General features: G+C 36.9%; 1 protein-coding gene across 1 annotated transcript in view; it reads right to left on the minus strand.

The window, feature by feature from the left end:
• The window catches only part of CRPPA (CDP-L-ribitol pyrophosphorylase A), a 116065-nt gene that overhangs the window by 93774 nt on the left and 1917 nt on the right, over positions 1-20374 (minus strand). The window contains exon 2 of the mRNA XM_035901770.1: positions 13490-13769. Coding sequence (XP_035757663.1) covers positions 13490-13769 — 280 coding nt within the window. The remainder of the gene's footprint in view (positions 1-13489; positions 13770-20374) is intronic.

Here is a 20374-nt window from a genome sequence, read left to right on the forward strand (position 1 = left end):
TTTAGTAAGACGTCAATGTATTAAATGAGGAGTAAATTCAACAGATGTACTTTGAGGAAAAGCTGTGCATAAGCAGAAGTAGAGAGACTAAATTATCTGCAACTTGCCCCCTCTCTATTTCCTATGATTCCAGGACATGGACTATTACCTCTGTATCCCAGCTGCTGGGCATTTGGACTATGTTATTTTGCTCTGCCGTCATATTCTAATTGGTCACACACACACAAAAAAATTATAAAATTAGAAGGTCATGGGAAAAGAGACAGAGCAGCATACTAGCCACAGCTCTTCTGTAATTAGTTAAGTCTATTTGATTTTTTTTTTCCTGAAACACTTACCATTCCAGAAAAGTAGTTAGCAAAAGAGGATTTCTTAGGCTGATCCAGTATTTTATTACAGTTTTTAACAATCATGTCATGTTACATTTTAAGCATAAAACAGGCCAAGAGAATACAATGTGACTTGCGTAACCAAATCTCACAAGTGAAACACGCACTCTGAGGAACAAAAAACCAAACTGCAATTCTAAATAAAATTGAAATACTCAAAATTATATTCTTAAAAGAGCTCTGAAACACATTGTTTTCTTGACATCTGGTTTATTGCACAATAAAAATTCATGAATGTCTGTGTCTTTGTGACAATACTGAACTACATCTCCTGCTCTGCTCCAGCAGATTGAGGAAGATCCAATAAATCCAAACAGATCATTTTTTAAAAATCCCAGTTAACTTCTCAGGTAATTGAAAGCTTCATGGCACCTGAAATTTAACAAATAGCATTTTTCAAACAACTACAGTTTTGCTTTACGTTACCCCAGAACTGAGTCCAGTGTAGCAGGCTGAGAGTTCCTCACCTGTCTTCCCTCCATTTAAGTGAGAAATCACAAGTTGGGCACAGTAAGATGCCTTCTGCAGCAAATCCCCTCAAACTATACCCGACACTGACTGCGAACATGAATTTTAATACAAAGAATACGATTTATGGCTGACTTCTCATCTTGCAAGGGAAAGAAATTCTAACTATGTATGCAGTAACAGGACAACTAGCAGACATTTGATTAAAAAAAAAATAAATAAATCAGCTTTTATTCCAGAAAAAAGGACAACTCCATCCACAACTGCTCTATGCTCTAAAACTAGAATGCAGAGCTCTAGTATGTACTAAAGCCAGGAAGTTTCTACTGCACAGAAAACCTTCATAAGATGAGCAACTGGGGTCCAAAGGCCATGAATTCATCAGCTAGAGCATACCTGCTAAGGTGCAGCACTGAGTTGAAACCCTAAAAATCCTGAGACAAGATACAGAAACCGGTTAGTTGTTTTGCTCAGTGCTGGCTCACCCTTCTGCAGGACCTTTCTCTGTCTCAGCACACAGACACAGCCTCCCTCATCCAGATGAGGGTGACCCAACACAGGGCTGAGTTTACCACCTCAGTGACACAGGAACTACATTAGCTCCTAAAGCCACTTTCAGACTGAGTGAAACCGGGATCAAGCAAAGGAAAATATTGGCCTGCATATGCTCTGCATTGTTTTCATCTGGAACAAGAGAGTGGAGTCCCTAACACAGGAAACCTTGCATCTGCAGTACTTCTGGCGACATTCTCTAGCTGGCATATGCCGACACAGCTGCCAAACCCAAGCTGGCTTACACAGACCTCACCGCACATGCTTCCGCTTCCCAAACTGGCTCTTGGGTATCTTCACTCATGGTGTAAACATAATATTTGGCATGTAAAAACAGAATTGAGCTGTGAATTTTGTTCTCATATACAGGCCAAAGAGGGACACAGTTTCAGATGTATGGCTCGTTCTGCTGTATTTCCTTCCATTTAGCGCAAGCATCCTCCCTACTCAGCACAAACCCTTTTCTGAATTCCACTCCTAATACTCTGAAATGAACTGAACAGGGAATTTAGGTACTTAAGACAGGGCTACAGACTACATTTTTTAGTTCAGAAATTTAAACATTAGGGCACAGCAGGGCCAATAATACAATAAGGTACTACTGTATCTAAAGGGGCTTTTTCCCCTGATGACTGTGAGGTGTCACTGAAGAACACAACCATCCAGCTAGTCTACATCTATTCAGTTACAACACCAAATATTTTCTTCCTTGTAAGGAATTTCCATATTGTTTTTCTGGTTATAAATCAGTAACTAAGAACTATTTCCATATTAGTAAACAGAGCATATATTGAGTCTCAGGTATTTGAATTTTATTATTTGCTCTAATTTGAGAAGCTTTGACTTGCTATTTATGTCAGGAATGTACAGGTATTTGGCCCAGCTCTCAGGCAAGATGTTCAGACATTAATTTAAAAAAAAAAATGAATAAAACAAAGAAAATCTGTCCTCATTTAAAACTGTACTTGTTAATGTCACCATAGTTTTACAGGTCTTTTTTACACTTTGAATTAGCCTACCACAACATACAAATTCTGAGTCTAAAGCAAGTTCCTGGGTCTTATACTAACATTTCCTTACCCAGAATAGGTATCTTCCAATCTCTAACAATTTTGACCCAGATCTCAAGTAGATTTGCTTACAAAATCATACACAAAATGCACCATACACCCTTCCTGAGTGTGAAATAGTTAGTTAATGGACAGTTAAACTGAATTTCTTTAAATGTCCACTTTACAGCCTTCAAGCCCCTCCAAAGACAGTCAAGCACTAGTTTTGGTGAACCAGGCATGTCCAGGAAATGCATACACTTCTTTCCCCCATTTTCACATATTCTCTTAAATAAATTAGTTAAAGCATCAAAGTATCTGTGAGCAACCTCTTAAAAATTTTCTTTCATAGCATAACAGACATTGAAACTAATACTGCTCACTGGCTAGGTTTCTTTTGCAGACAAAATATTGGAACAAAACTCATCCTTTTAATCTATCATTTCCTTAAAACAATCCTAAAATGTCCTGAGAATGCAGAATTCCATCAACTTCAGTGGAAGTGACAGACTAGTATCTCTCAGAAGCAAGCTCATCCATCCATCTAATGAAAACTTAACCAGCCTCTGGATGCTTTTAGAAACAACACGTGTCTTTTATAACCCATTTTATACAGCACAAATCAAAAACATTTACAAACAGGTTCTCAAGTTTGTATTCAGATTTTTGCATAACTGCCTAGAGCATAGCATATATTCAAGATTTAAAGACTTGATAGTGACTGAAAAAAAGAAAATTAAGTGCATCACGCACAGGCCAGTGTAATAGAGTATCCTAAGTATTTTCAATAGATTCGAGGCATACTCATCTACCTTTCCACTAAATAGTAACACTATCATTCTCATTTTATCACACTTTTTTCTGACAGGAAATTGTTTAGATGCGTATATTCAGTGAATACATAACCAGGGTGTGTTTTAAGATCAGACAGCACAGTTCACGGAGAGTACACCCCTGTCCCCAGTATGCCCCAATGCAGACCCACAAAGTCCCCTTACATGGCCAATTTGCAACCCTGAACTTCAAGTGAGTGGGAATCACAGCCTAAAACTTTACAGAGTCTAGTCCTAAATGAGTAGACTCTCCCATTCCTCTAGCATGACTAATTTTTCATTACACCAATAATACTTTTCTTCACTCATAGCCTCTATCTCCCCTGAAATTTATTTTCCCTATCCTGTGTAGTAGCGTTAAGTAAATGTACATTTTTTATTTCAATCATCCTAACTGCATTAGATTCAATGTTTTAGAATTACTTCGGAATAGGCTGGATATCAAACACATACAAGCATAGTATCTTTGAAAGGATGTCCCTATTCTCATGTTTTTACATGTTTTCTCAATATTCATATTTATTAATTCTTTAATCAGAGTTGTTTTTAACTCTGACAAGCAAAATAGTACTGAACCAAGACTCCCAGCTAAATTAGTCACCCTGCCTTAGAAAAAATAAGCTTGTCTTGCATATATAGACAGGAAATAGAATTATATTAGAAATATATTTTCATCACTTCAAAGCTGCTGACTTGTTTGAAACTGTATCCTGGAGACTGTAGGGCTAGTCACATTTAGTAGGACAAATACATCCATATACAAACAATTTTATCTGCTTTTCCATGAAAACAAGGATTGCATTAGGACATTGTTCAACTGCATATCAGTAAGAATCAATGTTAATTTAGACAACCTAGGCAACTAACAGTTTACAAATATGTCCTGGAATGTTTTTTATTAGGTGAAAGATTATTTATATGTTACCAAACACTACCATCTCCTAAAGATTTCAGTCTAAATTAGGTCTGGCTATGAACCAGTGAAAGAAGCTCAGAATAACTATGATTAATTTCTTTGCATTTTATTCCATCAAACTGTTTCCACATGTTACTACAGGGAAAGTATTCTTTTACACAGATCAAACTACTTGCCATGAAGGGCATTCACAGCCGTCTACAGTATGAAAAAAATACAGAAATAAACACAGTATCTGTGATGCACAGAACAGGTAGAAACAAGCATTTCTATTCAGACATCTGCATTCAAACTAATTGTATCTATAGTAATCAACATGCTTCAGCCACACTCGGTAATTACCATTTAAGTTAGAAGAATCATCTCTACTGAAAGATTTCTTATTTCAAATTTATCAAACAGAATCTTCAAAGAAAAATTCAAAAACTAAATTATAAGATTAAAACATTTCACATATTTAAGATGATGTTCTTTTCAAATCTTATATATTGTAAATCTGAAAGGGAGATTATCCAATAAAATGAAGTCATTTAACTATCTCTGTAAAATAAAGCAACCAGAGAATTTCTTCCAATGCACATACAAGGTATCACACTGAAATATCACATTTTTTTCTTATGTTTCTTTTTTTCTTTTCCTTTTCCACATTTTGTATCCAGTTGTTGTCCAGGGCTACATTTTATCTTCTCTAGAACCAGAAGTTGTAATCTATGAGAAGTTTTATGATTCCACTGAAGAGAGGGAAGACTTAGGGTATTTCCTCCTCCAACCTACAGAAATCCTGGCAAAAAAAAAAAAATCTATTTGGATAGAAAAGATGGGGGTATAGACAAAGTAACGACACAAGCTATAAGCTACCACTCCTATACAGAAGTACAGTTGATAACCACAATTTGGCTACATGTGCAAAGTTTTCTAAACTGAGGTGTGAACACATATTCAAGCCCAAACTAGCCAAAGTGAACTGATTCAAGCCTGCACACAGTTCACAGAGTTCATAACCTCATTTTGCACCCAGAACCCCCCTACTCGCTGTACAGCAAGGCAAGGCAGCACTCTGGCTGCATGGGTTCAACTCACCGGTCACCATCTGCCCCCATAACTCCTTCTGTTCGCACCATGTCCAAAAGACCCCCCCCCAAACCAGTACTTCAGTTGCACGCTTCTCCTGAAGGACCAGATACAGCATGCCGTCAGGACTACAGGACAACCAGGATGACTCAGTAAAGAATAGCAGACCACATTAAAGGTAGAGGTACTCTCATCATCACGGAGAAACACAAATTTGAGTCCAGGGCATATCATACTTTCACCCACACTCACACCTAGACTCTACCTTGTAGCATACACATATTTGTGCGGCAGTGCTGTGGTGGGGACAGGATTCCTTCTACCTACTTCTTCTACCAATAAACAAATACAATCTGCAACCTGGGCTGTGTATCCAATAGAGATTAAAGCTGAATAAAAAAAGAGGTTACCTTCTTTCTGCCAGGTATCTTCCTTTTTTAAAACAACAATTCCTAAATTACCTTATTTTGAATTTTGTTGGAAAAAAAAATAAAATTCATAGTCCTTATGGGCACACCATCTTTGATTCTCACTAGTGAGACATCCACTAAAATTTCCTCTATGTAGGCAGTATCACCAACCAGTCCAATTTCAGCTATCTTGACATATTTGTACTGGCAGCTTTTAATTGCCCAAGGACAGCATTGGGTGAAATTTTAAACAAGCCTGGTGTAACACAGATATTAAACCTAACCATCAGCCAGACAAAAAGAAGGTTAATTAGAACAGATGTAAGGAGTTTTGAACGCTGTGAAAAAAAAAGGCTTGTGTGCTAAACTTCACCTAATTTCCTTAAAGTCTGTTTACCCAGCTGGCTAGGAGCAACAGTCGAACTCACTAAAATTGGGCACATGTTAATCTTAAACCAATGCCAGGAAGGAAGAAGTTGTAATTGTGTTTATTTCTAGCTGCAAAAGAGGGGATGTTTAATCAGAAATTTAATATACACTTTGATCCAATGTTAATGAGCTGACACTATGATGTACATTGAACTGACTTCAAAGACACAGGATGCCTTAAACAAATGTAATGTATATTTATGACACTGTTTAAGAAAAAGAAAACATTTCTTCTAATGAGGTCACCTTTATCAGAACATACTATCTGAGTAACTGGGGATAGTACATGTACATCAAGACATGTCAAGAGCCCCAGTTAGCTATAGCAAACTGAAGGTGATTACCAGTAACAGAAACTGCTGCTCAAAAATTAAGACTGCATATGTTGTTCTTTATTTTACACATAGTTCCTGTTCTTTTGTATTTAAAGCATTTACCTCAACAAATATAATTTTGATCTAATCAACAACATGTTACATTCTAAACGTTATTCTGTGGAAAAAGTTAGATTTCTCAAAGAAAACCAAAAAGATTCCCCTCAAAAAGACAGAACATCCTGCAAGGACAGGCCGACAGGAATACACAACTGAAAATATAAATATGAGATGGTGGAAGAAAGCAGAACTAGGCATATCACAGGCTGTAATTTTTCAACACACAGCACTGAAAACAAGCTCAAGAACATACTGAAAGTGGAAAAGAAGCAAAAGCAAGAACATACATATGCACAACTAATTTATACAAACATCTGATTTCATATTAAAACTGGATTTTTTTTAAAAAGCAGATTGAAATAAGTCTTAAGAATGTCATTTATGTTGCTCTTGTATCATGAATTACTGCTATAAATCAGATTAACTGTTTTTAATACAATAAAGAATAAAAGTACCAAAGTTAGCAGGATTAAACTAATATATACGTTTTTAATGGTATCGTACAAATTATATAGCATTTCTTCTAGTACATTCCTTATCTGTGCATTCCTTGTGAGAAATTCGAGAATGGTCGAGTAAATTCGTGTTTTCCATAAATACAATAGGACTGTATTCAATAAAATACGTTTTATCATATTATTGGCCAAATAAGGTCTCATTACCTTAAGTCAACATATTCAGCTAATTTTTGTCACAGTGCAATAACTGGTAATGTTTCACAACATGTTCTCATTTATTAAGGTTTTGATTCCTTCTTGACAGATTTTTTTTTAAAGTACTTCAAAGTTTATATAAAGTCTGTATAATGCTACCAAAGATCCCCACTAAGTATATGATCCAGACCACACATAGCATCCCCTGACTAAAGAGCAGCACATGCTGGTATAGTGCTTCAAGACTTTCTTATGACGTATTTAATCTTTCCAGTTGTCAGCAATAGCTGTATATTATACACAATTATGGTGGATTCTATAACATGTAAAATTCAATCAGCAATTTAAACATTCCAAAGCAAATCACATGGCCAGTATGCTACCAGTAGTTTTCAATATTTTTAGAAATACTTTAAAGTATACTTACAGCTTTAAATTTTGGCATTCATTCAACATAGGATGACAATAACATGAGCTACCAGACCTTTCTTGTTCTACTACTGCTTGTTTCTAACTAGTGTTATGCTACAAAACAAGGTGGCAAAATTTAAACAGAATATTTGCTATAAAAATTAATGAATCATTAAACCAATCATTTTTTCCTCTAAAATTAAGACTATTTATTTTACTTTGACTGCATAGCATTATTTTGCATTAACAAGTAATGAAACACATCTTGCAGTCAGCAAGCCTTCTTTCATACCCTAATTACTAATTTACATTGCGAAAAGCTATCAGTGAGAGTGCACAATGCCACAAAGGATTTTGCATATTAGAGTAAGTCAACATAAAGTGAAGTTAACTTTTGTATTCAGTGGAGTAGAAATCTTGAAGCTGCTGCCACATAAGTTACCTTTCCCACACACACACTCCTGAGCAACCAAAACCACAGGCACGATAGTTTGTGGTCATGCAGTTCCCTAACCAACTCTGCACCTGCTTATCAAACACCTTTGCCTTCTGAATTCACTCAGCTGCTTCTCTTAGAACCATCTGTGTTCTCTCCTTGCATGAAACCTTGCACAAGCTTCTCTTTCTTAACAGCCCATTAGATTCAAAATTTCAAGTCACGTCTGTACACAAGCTTCATCCAAGACCTCCTGTTATCAAGGGCCTTGTAAAATGGATCATTATACCTTCCCATGAGAGTTTGGCTCAAATGGTGACTCTAATACATGTATGTATTAATTTGATACCTCATGAATTCTCTCCTACATGCTCCAATGCTCCTCGAGGCAATTTTAGTTCTATCTGTACCACAACCCACTTACCTTCTTGGAAACAGGAAGATAAGCACAGAACCAGTCCAGCAAACTATTACAGCCTATGAAACAGGCCAAGTTGGCTTTCAGAAGCTTCACTTAACCTGCAGGGCTGGTGGTGTCCTTGCCACAACCACCCAGATCACAAACTCAGCCAAAATGCAGCTGGGGGCATTTCTCAATGAAAACACACATTTCTTTTCAGTGCAAAATTTGGTGAAAAAGGGAAAAAAACTCGGGGGGGCTGTGCATGCCTAATCCTTAGCCAGAGAGATATGGCTAAGAATCTTTTCCAGATCTTGCCATGTAGAAGTGACTACAATGATCCAAGGCCTTTATTCAGCTCCTCACACACACTGGACAGGCTGAGATTTCCCTTATGTTAAGGAACTATTTTTTACTCCTTTGATCTGCTGCAGGAAGGAGAAATCTGAGTGACTAGACAGACACATCTCTGCTAGAGGCTGCTTCGTATTGTTTTCTCAGATGAGGCATACCGATTTTAATTAGCCTCAAATCAACAGTAGTATCATATACATAGTTTCTCTAAATTTAAAGGAGGTACATTTTATAGACATTACATAAGAATGACCTCAGCAACCACTTAAGTACAGGAAGCTATTCTCAAAATCTATTTCTAGCATAACTTAATCCTACCTAAAAGAAAAAAAAAAAATTACTGTATGTATAGACTTCCAGAAGCTGCAAAACGTGGGATTAAGTCACCTTTTTAAAAAGGATTGAATACTAATTGTATTAGGCACAGCTAGCTCTGTTATTACAATGCAGAAATGCTGCAAAGAAGAAAGGGAGATTATAAAGTAAGTTTCTGCCTTGATTTATATATTTCAGTTTACTGAGTTGCATCCTTCCTAATGAATACAATGAATCACCTAAATCACTTAAATTGAGACTGGGAAGTTACAAAGCTGTTTCTCCCCTTACCAGTGCTTTCCCACCACCAAACACTACATTAATGACTTTGCTGAGAAGATTATAACTTTCTGTGGGACCAATAATGCCATAAGCTATGGAAACATCAGTATGTTCCAATAGTTATCCATTACTACAGACTTGAAAAAGGAATAATGCATCATATAACTTTTTTCTGTACAGCAGTAAAACCACACTTTATTTCTTCACACATTCAAAAATGTTTCAGGGCTACTGAATAGATTCTGATCTTCACAATAATGTAGCTCTTCAAATGTTGTTTTCTTCTAAAATTGCTCTATAATTCATTAATATGTATTTTTACATTGACGTAAGTCGGTCTCCTAAACTACAGAACTTATTCCATCAGTGGAATAAACTTCATGTCAAGATGGCAATATGTCATCAGTTCCTGACTCTGCTTTTGCACAACTGTCTGACAGAACAGCAGGAGACCCCCAGAGTATCAAGCATACAATGAAAGCAGAACCTCAGAGAACAGATGAGCCAGTGTATAAATATGAATCAAAAATGGTCTGTTACTGATGCAGCCTTTAAAGCTGGCTAAAAATCAGTCTTTGAGTATAACAAAGAGGACAAAAATCATGTGTAAGATATGCCATGTATGGCAAAAAAAGGGGAGATAATAAAACATAAAAAGACAATTGCTTCTAAGAGAAAAAGAATAAAGAAAGGACAGTGACCAGAACTGCTTCCAGCATTGCCATCCATATTCAAGTATACCATACTAGATCAGCCTATCTATCCACCAAAGTCCTGCTTCACCTTCAGTGGAGAAAAAAAAAAAAAAAAAAAAAGGTGTTTTTTGGTTTACCGCCACCCACTGTATTTTGCTAATGCAACTCAACAATCATACATAAAGCATTTTATTTTGCTACCTAACGGGGTGAAAGAGCAGTATGTGTACAGGTGCATGTTTTCTGCTCCAGCCTTCCAATACAGTAAGACTGATAACCACAGCACATTCTGAGTAAATTCAGAGACAGGAACAGACCGAGCATAATATGTAGTATTTTCTGTCTGGGGGTATTATTTTGACTGATTCTGTATGTGAGTAAGAGTCCATGAGACTGAGTAGCACTGTACATCTGTATTGCCAGATCTGTTTTGTTCAGATCCTTGCTAAAGCTAAGAATAAAGTAGTGAAGTTAGCTTCCAGAAACCAGCTTTTAAGAATGTCATTTTGTTTCAGTCCTTTCAAATAAATAAACTGTACTTTCAAATCTAGTTTATGTTAACTAAAGAGTCTTTGACTGTGTGTAACTTTTTTTAACTCTCAATAGCAGAACTGACAAGTTCCCCCCCGCCTGCCTGATTTTTTTCTTGTAAGCATTTTTCTTTTTAGTTATGTTGTTTAAAATGCAATATTGGCAATGAGATGTTGCTAGAGGCTTTGGACTGATGCCTTCTGAAGCTTCCACTTTTCCCAACTTTTACTAGCAATAAAGAATTTGTTTCTAGAAACATGTAATTTTAATTACAAAATTACCCCCAAAACATAAATGGAATTTAATTGGTTACAAAGTAATATTTTCACATAATCAAGGGATTGTTTGGGGGATTTAAGGCATAATTTATTAGTTCTGGATAAGGCGCACATTTTGATTCCTACAGGCAAATAACAAACTGATTAGTAAGTGTAATAAAGCAGTTTATTTGTCTGACAATTGGCAGCTAGAAGTGCAATAACTTACTTGATCAATTGCCATTTTAAAGAACATTAAAGCTTCTCATAATTATGCTACCTATATGGTATGCAGATGAACAACAATACCCCATTACACTAGTGATTTAATATGATGTTTCTGCCAGGTTTTGTACCTTTCCACATAATGCAAAAGGAAGTAATTACTTTTTGTACTGAAAGATTGAAGAATTGACTCCCTTTTAGATACGCAAAGAATTTGACTATAGGAGGAACTAAAGATGATAGCTTCTCTCGTTCAGATTTTTTCTGATATTCAAAACCATGCATGTCGGTTTTGAGAGAGAGTGTTAGATTTCCAGTCATTCAGTTCTTCAGAATTCTGTAGCTGTTAAGTGAAGATAGCCACCTCTCTCTGGCAGGAAGCTTTTCCAATTTGTTACATAAAATTAAGTTGGTCTCATGTTCCTTAATTCAATTACTTTGTCAGGTAACATCAACAGCTAAACAGCTTCTGGAGTCCAGTCCTCTGATGGCTTAGCTTCATTGAATTCAGTGGATCTAAGCCAACACAGGAAGCCACCACAGAGCCAATAAATACCACGTACATTTCAGACAGACATTATACAATGGAAAAGACTATGACAAATGTGTAAGATCACCTTTTTGAGATCAAATGATACTTCAGTGATCTAGGTAAGGAAATATTTACCAGTCAGAAGCGCAGGTGAACTAGAGTACACTGCCTTGAGAAGGTCAATGGAGACTGCCTTGGTTCCCTACTGTTTTACTGAAAATATCTTAGACTCAATTAAAAAGAAAACCAGGAAAAAAATTTTACATTAAAATCACCCAATTTTCAAGGAAAAGTGAACAAGTTAAAAAACTTAAAGACAAAGACAAATGAGGTATGACATACCATAACATGCAAAGACACCTAAACAAAAACATGTTCAGAAAAAAGTTATTCTCATTTCAACTCAACATCGGTACAATTAACCCACTCTTCTACTACTCTCAAAGAATCACATTTAAGACAGATTTGCAAACGGGATCTATTTTAAAGTCTTTAGCATAGAATCAATCCTGGAATGCTATTTTTTGCTATATAAGAAAGGTAAAAAGCCTTGCCAAAATTCTAATGGAATTTAAGTTTTAATGACTGGAAACTTATGTTCTCTATCACTGAAAACTATAGAGCAGAGTTTCTATTTTATTGGCATCTCTCATTAAGCCAATCTATAGAAGTACAGGCCTACCAGTAAGAAGCTCAATATATTCAGATTTCTAACATAATGTTCTGAGAGACCTTACATCATTTAATTTTCATAATAAATATTTTAACAAGCTGTACATTCCCCTTCTACATTATGAGCTTTCAAAAAAAGGTGGAGAAGCACTAAGGAAATACCACAATTCATTCTTTGGACTTTTTACTCCCCTGTCAAGAGTTGTGAGCCATTTGTCAATTAGCTTATCTTTTACCTCATTTCCTGAAAAAGACAAGCAGTGGTTGATTTTCCTAGCTTTCTAATACCCAAACAATCTGCTGTCACTAATGACTTTTACCTCAAATCATCTTTAAGTAGGGAAGCATTCTACTATCTTATTAATAGAGAAATGAAGTACAAGGTAAAGATAGCAAGTTATACAAACAAGCCTGTGGCTAAGTCGTGATTTCTTACATCTCTATCTTAGTCAGCCAGTTGATCCACCAGTTCCTCTTGCTGCTACTGCGTGCCTTTAATAACTCTACCATTCTGCTTGCACAACACAACTTCTACCAACTCTTGCCCTTGACATATCACTTACTTTTTCAGAAATCTTTCCGGTTCCTGTGAGTATTCCCAGTCCCCAGATGCAGTGATGACCAGAAGGATCTCCAACCTAGGGCTGGAGACTTCCTGCTTCCCCTTTTTCCCAGCAGTTTGCAATGCTTACAGATTCTAGAAAAATTTAGTATTAATACAGAGATAGCTCTCTTGCCACTCATTGAGGATTTGCATATAAGTTTGAGATGAAAACACAAAGTTTGCAAGTAAGCTAATGCAGTTCTCTCTTTGGCTATTATTATTATTGATCACTAACCAAACTACTCTGACACTAGGTAGGAATTCTGCATGGAAAAAAGGGAAACTATAATTATGTAATCTATCATTCAACTAACAAATTGCTGATTAATTCAAGCTCTTACTGATAGTCTCTATAACAATAATTACTCCCCCTAGCAAGTAATGCCTGCAGCATTTAAAAGTGTCTACCTCCCCCATCTGACCTCTGCATAATGGGTATTTTGAATGTTCTGCTTAAAAATAAACATAATACATTAATACAATTGCTAGAAAAATCCTTATTTATCAATCATGATTTTACACTATACAGTATAAAGAACGTTGCAAAGTTGCATTGCTGTATAGTACATACCCCATGTTCTTTAGCAGCTATTACCACTTTTGAAAGAATATCTTCTTCAACAAATGGCCTCACAGCATCATGGATAATCACTACTTCTGGTTTCTGGAGCAGATGGTTGGAAAATTCATTCTCTGCAAATACTTTCAGTCCATTGAAAATCGACCGGTGACGAGTTATTCCACCTTTTACTACTGTAACTCTTTTGTGTCCGTATTTTTCAATGATAGACTTCATTGTTTCAATATTTTCAGGAGAGACCACTACAATAATGTCGGATATCCAACTTATCCTAGAAGAAACAGTACAAAAACAGAGAAAGTATACATGAATGACTAAATAAAAGTACAGGTATCTCCATGAAACAAAGAAATTCATATAACGAAATTCAAGATGGCTAAATAAAGCATCTCTCAATATACTAAAATCCATGTTACTGTATGTATATTAGCACTCCACCCCTAAAGGGAGAGCTACATGACAGAGGATCTCTCCCAATACATGGGTGTCAACCAAAGTAACTGGAATTCTGGGAAGGGACTTGCTTCCAACAACCAGTTTGCAGAGGGGGATGAAAAAAAAAGAAAAAAGCACCTTCTGGTAACCCTTCGAAAAGCCTTCAAAACATTTCCTACTCCAGCCTCATTCCTAGCTTCAAAAGTAACTTCTAAATCAATCAGCTACAGTCTGTTATTTCAGCTTTCTCTACATTCATTCTCCAGTAACATGGTAAATCCTGGGACCTGGAATACTCCACGTTCTACTGTGCAAGTACACTGTGTACAAGTGAATAAGAGGATCAAGAAAAATTCTGAAACAAAGATCACTACCAAGACAGGCATGAGCAATAATTGACAGATTGCTCATGAATCAAAACTGTGACACTTCAATATTGACAGGAAACGTTATAGTGGTAGTTCGCAAAAAAAAAAAGTACACACACAAATGTTTCTGCTCTAGGAAACTAGCAAAATGTAAAAAAATAGCTATGCTAAGGTAGAGTTACCATAATATGAAAAGTATATTTTTAGAGAACTTCAAGCTTCTACTGTTGGTATCAACCTAGCTCTACAACTAGGGGCGTGGCGTGGGGGGGAGAATGACCCACAAACCACAAGATTAAAACCAGTCATAACTGAAGTTAGGCTGAAGTCATACTTGTGACAAAGGACCTAGGAATACAAATTATAGTCACATGTGGCATACCATACTTAAAATAATGGAAATACTGGAAATACTATAATTCAAATCCAGCTATTTGAGTGTCCATAAATGCTATGTAGAGAGGATAAAAACAGATTTTTGATTGTTCTATTTCCTTTCTGTGTCTCCACAGACAACAGGAGGGGCTTTAGCATGACTGACGAGAAACTCATCAGATGAGTAATGATTACAAAATCAGTTTACTATTTTCTATAGTAAAATTATTTATGTGCAGCCTACACATCCAACTAGGAAGGGAGACAAGTATGGTATGTTCTCTCAACTAGAACTAGTAAAGCTATTGAAACTAATTTTGCAGACACAAGACAAACTAAGGTACTAAATACTTCCAGTTAGAAAAATAAAAGTAAGACATTTACAGTTTAGAAATACACACAGTCAAGGTATCAGTTTCTGCAATAACAATGAGAAGGCATTGCCTAGGAACTATCCTTACTCAAAAACCAAAGTCATCTGTGATACAAACCACTCCCCTAGAAGTATGTGAAACAACTTCTACCTGTATGTTTTCTGTAATTAATAGAACTCCATGAAGAATTAATTTTAAAATAACTATTAAAAATAAAATAAATGTAAGTGCTATTAGCATTCTTCAAAATATTTGTCCTTATGTTCATTTTATTATTAACAAAGACAGAAAATACAGCCAAACCAACGGATTCACAGCATTTTTTAAGTATGGGTTTTTTTCAAATGTAAAATCTGAAGTCATATGGTTTCAAGTTTCATTTTGACTTCTCACTCACCACAGGTTCATCAAAAGGTTTTCAAATCTCTCAAATGAGTCCTGGCATAGTCTTACATTTAGCCACAAAACTTAGCACCTCTGCATGACTCCAACTCAGAATTAGGGCAAACTAATTGGATTCATCTCAGTTCTTCTCTTGAATATTGAGAGTCAGCCATTTAAATAAAGCAAAATTCAAGAAGAGCTATTTCACACTAAATGAGAATAAAAGCTCTGCACTTCTATTTTCAGAAAGACTACAGTCTTACACAGTTTGCAGAAACAGTGGACAGTCTGCACATTCACTAGTGACTGCGTAAGAAGAGCACTGACATTTCCCATTCTGGAGTCAAATGAAAGAGAGTATGAGGCAACTGGGTAGCACACAGCATCTTCTGAGAAGTAGGGAAGAAAACAGAAGTATTGGCAGGCCTATGATAAATCTCTACACAGGGCGAGTGGAATGGCTCAAAGGCCTCCAGTGGTACAATACACCAAAAAGTGACAGGATGCGGTCACAGCTCCACCCTGTGTCTGGATAAACACATTTATACACTTGAGTATGCCCTCCTTAAACTCATTCTGGACTAACGTTCTATAATTAGAGCTGGGATTTAGAGATACAACCTATTCCTATAAGAGTACAAAGGTACCCTCTAGATTGATTAGGTAGGTACAAGAACAGCTTAGGCTTTGAAGCCTAACACGTCCCACCAAAACTCATGAAAAGTACTAATTCAGTGAAGTATGCGACAAATTCTCACGAATGAGAACTGTGGACCACACAGGTGCTTACTCTTTTAAAGATCTGCTTATGGAAATGTTGCAAAGTGTTTTAATGAAGTAGAAAGATATCGGTATACACTCAATCTAGCAGTAAATGGGTCTTTTTTTTTTTCCTCCCTCAATTTGTCACACCCTTTCCTTCAGAAAGATTTCATACTAAAATAATAAGCAGCTCAGGACCTGCTCAAAACCAGTTTAAAAATAGTAAACACCCTTTCCATTTTATAACTGTAATATTGGAACAAGATAATGCAAACTTCAAAAGGATCAGCACAAGGCATGAAAAAAGATCAGAACACTATACCCCAAATGTGCTTTAACAAGCACCAAGTACAGAACTCTAGTGCTTCCATACAACCATAGGCTGTAGTTCTGAAGTGGAAAATCTGGTCCGATCAAATGAAACAAAAGTAACAACCCCAATTATAATTACTTTATAGCGACCTTGGGAGGACCTCAATTATTAGTAGTAGGAAAACAATGAGGCAGAAATGGACTGTATGTTTGTTCCCTCTGACTGTCCTAGTCATCACCTACAGACAGACCAGCTGCCTAGCAAGAAATCGTATTGTTTCATTGAATTTCAAACAAAAGTATATACATTTCTATCAGCTGAGCTAGAACTCAAAGTAAGAGAGCTCATTAACTCCGCAACAGATTAAGCTACTACATGACTTCACATCACAGACTGCAGAGGAAATGAAATAACCAGTGAGTTATGCTCTGAGACTGTATCACCTAAATGGCATGCTCAAGTATAAATGTGACTGAGGTTTAACCCTCTATCAGTTCACTTGCATATAAACCAGTGCTGAGCCTGAAATCTGACGTAAGGCTTAAATACTCACAGTTTCTTGCAACTCTTACCCAAACCAGTAACAACCTGTTTAACATATAACCTACTGAAATCAGCTGTTGTACCAGCAAAATGAGGCCAGAGCCAGGCAGTCACTGCCAAGGTGGCTCTAGTAGCGTGAGATACAATCTTTCACTGGCACAGACAGTCTTCAGAGGTACAAGATAAATCATTATATTAGTTTTGCTGATCTTATCGTTCAAGCACCAAGCGAGAAAAACTGTCAAGAACAAAATGCATTTGCAGAATGCAAGCATAACTTCCTTTTGCTCCGTAACAGCTTTGTTATTACTTTATTGATATATGGAAAAAAATATGAATATATACGTATCTTCTAGAGTACAAGAATGGAAGCAGGGAGCTTTTAAGTGTGAGAAGTTTCACAGGTACACTGTGGAATTTTTGAGCATCTCACATGCAGAAGCCACCCATTTTTTCCTCAGAGAAAATGTTCCTTATTAGTCAGACAAGATAACAAAGATACCTTCTTAAACCTGGAACAATTGGATTGTTTGCTTATGAGCTCAAAATAATTGTAGCAATTTCAAGAATAAGCTAATAATAACTGGACAAAAAGAACTATCATGACAGATACATTTAACAAAACTGTAATTGTGTGATCTGTAGAGCCAGTGAACATGCATCAGCCAACAGGGAAAAATCCCTGGCAAATAAACTACACATGACACTTGCAAAGAGCTGATTCTTTGGAAGCTTCCCCCAGGTGACTTTTTTTTTTTAATATTAGGCCACCTGTTTTAAGATATATTACAATAAACAAAGTAAACAAAGCTGTCTGAAACCATTACGGAAAATTTTTATTCTGCCAGTAAACACATTAACTCTGCTTTCCTCTTCCATAACTTCTCACCGTATTTTCAACAACTGGTGAAATATGAGCACAGCAAGAACAGCAGCAGCTTATTTGTCCCACAATGACTTTAAAAATCAACCTTTGCCTTAGTCTGCTTTCCTGTCTATAGCTTTAGTAAAATATGTGTGTGCATGTGCACACAGAGCTGAGATTCCTCCCTGTCTCAGAAAAGAAATTGCAAAGGTTCTATTCTAAACATACACAAAAAAATTTAAAATTAAGAATGAACCCTACTAGTTTGTACAGAAGCAAAAAGGGGGAATGCCATTCTAGTTCTGTTGAACTTCATGCAAAAGCCTTGCGTAGTTCAACAAAAGCAGAAACAAATCCAATGGGAAAAACAAGCTTCTAAGTTCTCTAACACACTTTAATTTTACTCCCAAAGCCAGACCTGACCTTCCCATCAGCGCCACTGCACTAGCAATAAAAACCAATCATTTCTCCTCACCCTATTTTTTCTCACCTCCTCTTCCCAAGGGCATCATCTTTGATTATTATTGGCAGGCCAACGTTCTACATGCTGTCATCCTATGCAACAGGATGCACTGCTTTATTCATTCATGTCTGCTCTTGTTGACTGCCAGTTTTTTCCACATCAATATTTGAGATTCTCACTACTTTCAGCTGAACAGTGTAAAAATCTGTTTCTCACAATTTTCAAAAAGCACATGCAAAGCAGCTGCAAGTTTATTTTGCTCATGTATTACTGTCTATATATTGCTGCGTTTCTTCCAGATTAAAAAAAGGTCAAAAATAGCTGGAGTAGCTGAGATAACCAGTTCAACAGAAGGCTAATGAGTCAATGATTCATTCAGTTACAGCAGGTAAATAATAGACATCAGAAGATAGTATCAAGCTGAACACAGAAAATCTGCCACTTCTGGGTGATAGAAGATGTAACAAACTGCAGTTCCTCAATATTATATTTTAAGTGCGTACATTCACACAAAGAACAAGGTACTGACTTTGCCGTTTCAGAGTCAGACGGAAAAGTGTTGATATGAAAATGAAAGCCATTCTGAGCTTTAGAGTACATCTGTTCCCAACTCCCCATACCAGCCAACACTCCAATGCAGTGCAGAGGTGGCAGAAAGCTCTGCCTGTGAGAGCACTGGCACCAGTTACTACACTCATAGTGAAAGCACTAGATTGTTACTCTCACAATCAACTTGGGATCACACGCCTGGTTGGACTGTACAATTGGAATTAAACCTTCTAATTTTTTGCAGCTTTAGGACATAAATATAATAGTGTTGCTCAAAGAACTGTTATTTTGCCAGAGCTTACTGGCAGCAAAAACTAAAGATTTTTTTTTTTAAATGAAAAATGTTTTATTTTCCTATGAATATAATTTCCTTCCCAAACCTCACTCTGTTCTCTTTTCCAGGTCTCCAACATACTGAGTGAGAATATTATTCTTCTCTGTAGATTCCCATGACATTTTGGCAGAGATTACAGCTGTGACAAGCTTTGGATTGGAGGTTTTGCTTACTGATGTGTTTAGCTTTGTGACTTGCTGCTGTTGAAAATTAAATAAAGAAAACAAGCAATATTTCTTTCACAAAGTAACAAGTGACCCGAGGGAAACCTCTCTGGGTGGGAATGGAAAAAGAGTCCCAATTTTGATGTTGTACAAGTTTCCATGAGTTAAGAACTTTGGGAGATGTTGGCAATTCCATTTCTTTTCACCTCCACTCCTCCCCATTCATTCTAAAACCTAGAGGTTAGTTTTTCTACAAGTTCCTGCAAAACATCCAGAATACATCTGACACTCCACTCCTACCTGCAGTGTTTCAAGTGACACTAGATACAAGACTTACATTATGTTAACATTTGACAATAATATATTAACTGTCAGTCACATGCCTAGAACTCAACAGTCTTATGAAAAGGAAAAACCTGACTGCTAAGGTATCCCATTACTTGAAACTCTTTGCTCCAGCGTAAACAAAGTTATGCATGCAGCCTCACGCTATGGGAGCTATCAGCTTCTAGCCCAATAACTGTATCTTAAAAAAAGCCAAGGGGAAAAAAAAATGCTGAGGCAGGGCATTCATCCGTGGACTATAATGGTGAAGTAGAATGCAGCACTGTATATCACCCAGTTCATCCCACCATGAAGAGCGGGTCTTTTTTTGAGGCCTCTGGACACTATTAAGTCCACCTCCGAGGTCTATGGGCAGAATAGATCTTTTTCCAAGGCCTCTGGATGGTATTATGGCTATCTCCAATGGCTATCTTAGGCTTGTAGCTCACCAAAGGTGCCGCTGCAGCTACAGAAACCCTCGAGTTCCAAGGCCATAGGCCTCGAACAGATCTCCAGCAGCAATGGAGAGCAACACAGCTTCAAGGCAGTGCCAGCGCTGGGGAGTGAGGGGAGCCTGGCGGTGACAGAGCCAGGCTAAGGGGGGGGGGGGGGGAGTGCCCAGC

This window comes from Egretta garzetta, unplaced genomic scaffold (assembly GCF_000687185.1).
Source record: "Egretta garzetta isolate BGI_Z169 unplaced genomic scaffold, ASM68718v1 scaffold629, whole genome shotgun sequence".
In the NCBI taxonomy this organism is placed as follows: domain Eukaryota; kingdom Metazoa; phylum Chordata; class Aves; order Pelecaniformes; family Ardeidae; genus Egretta; species Egretta garzetta.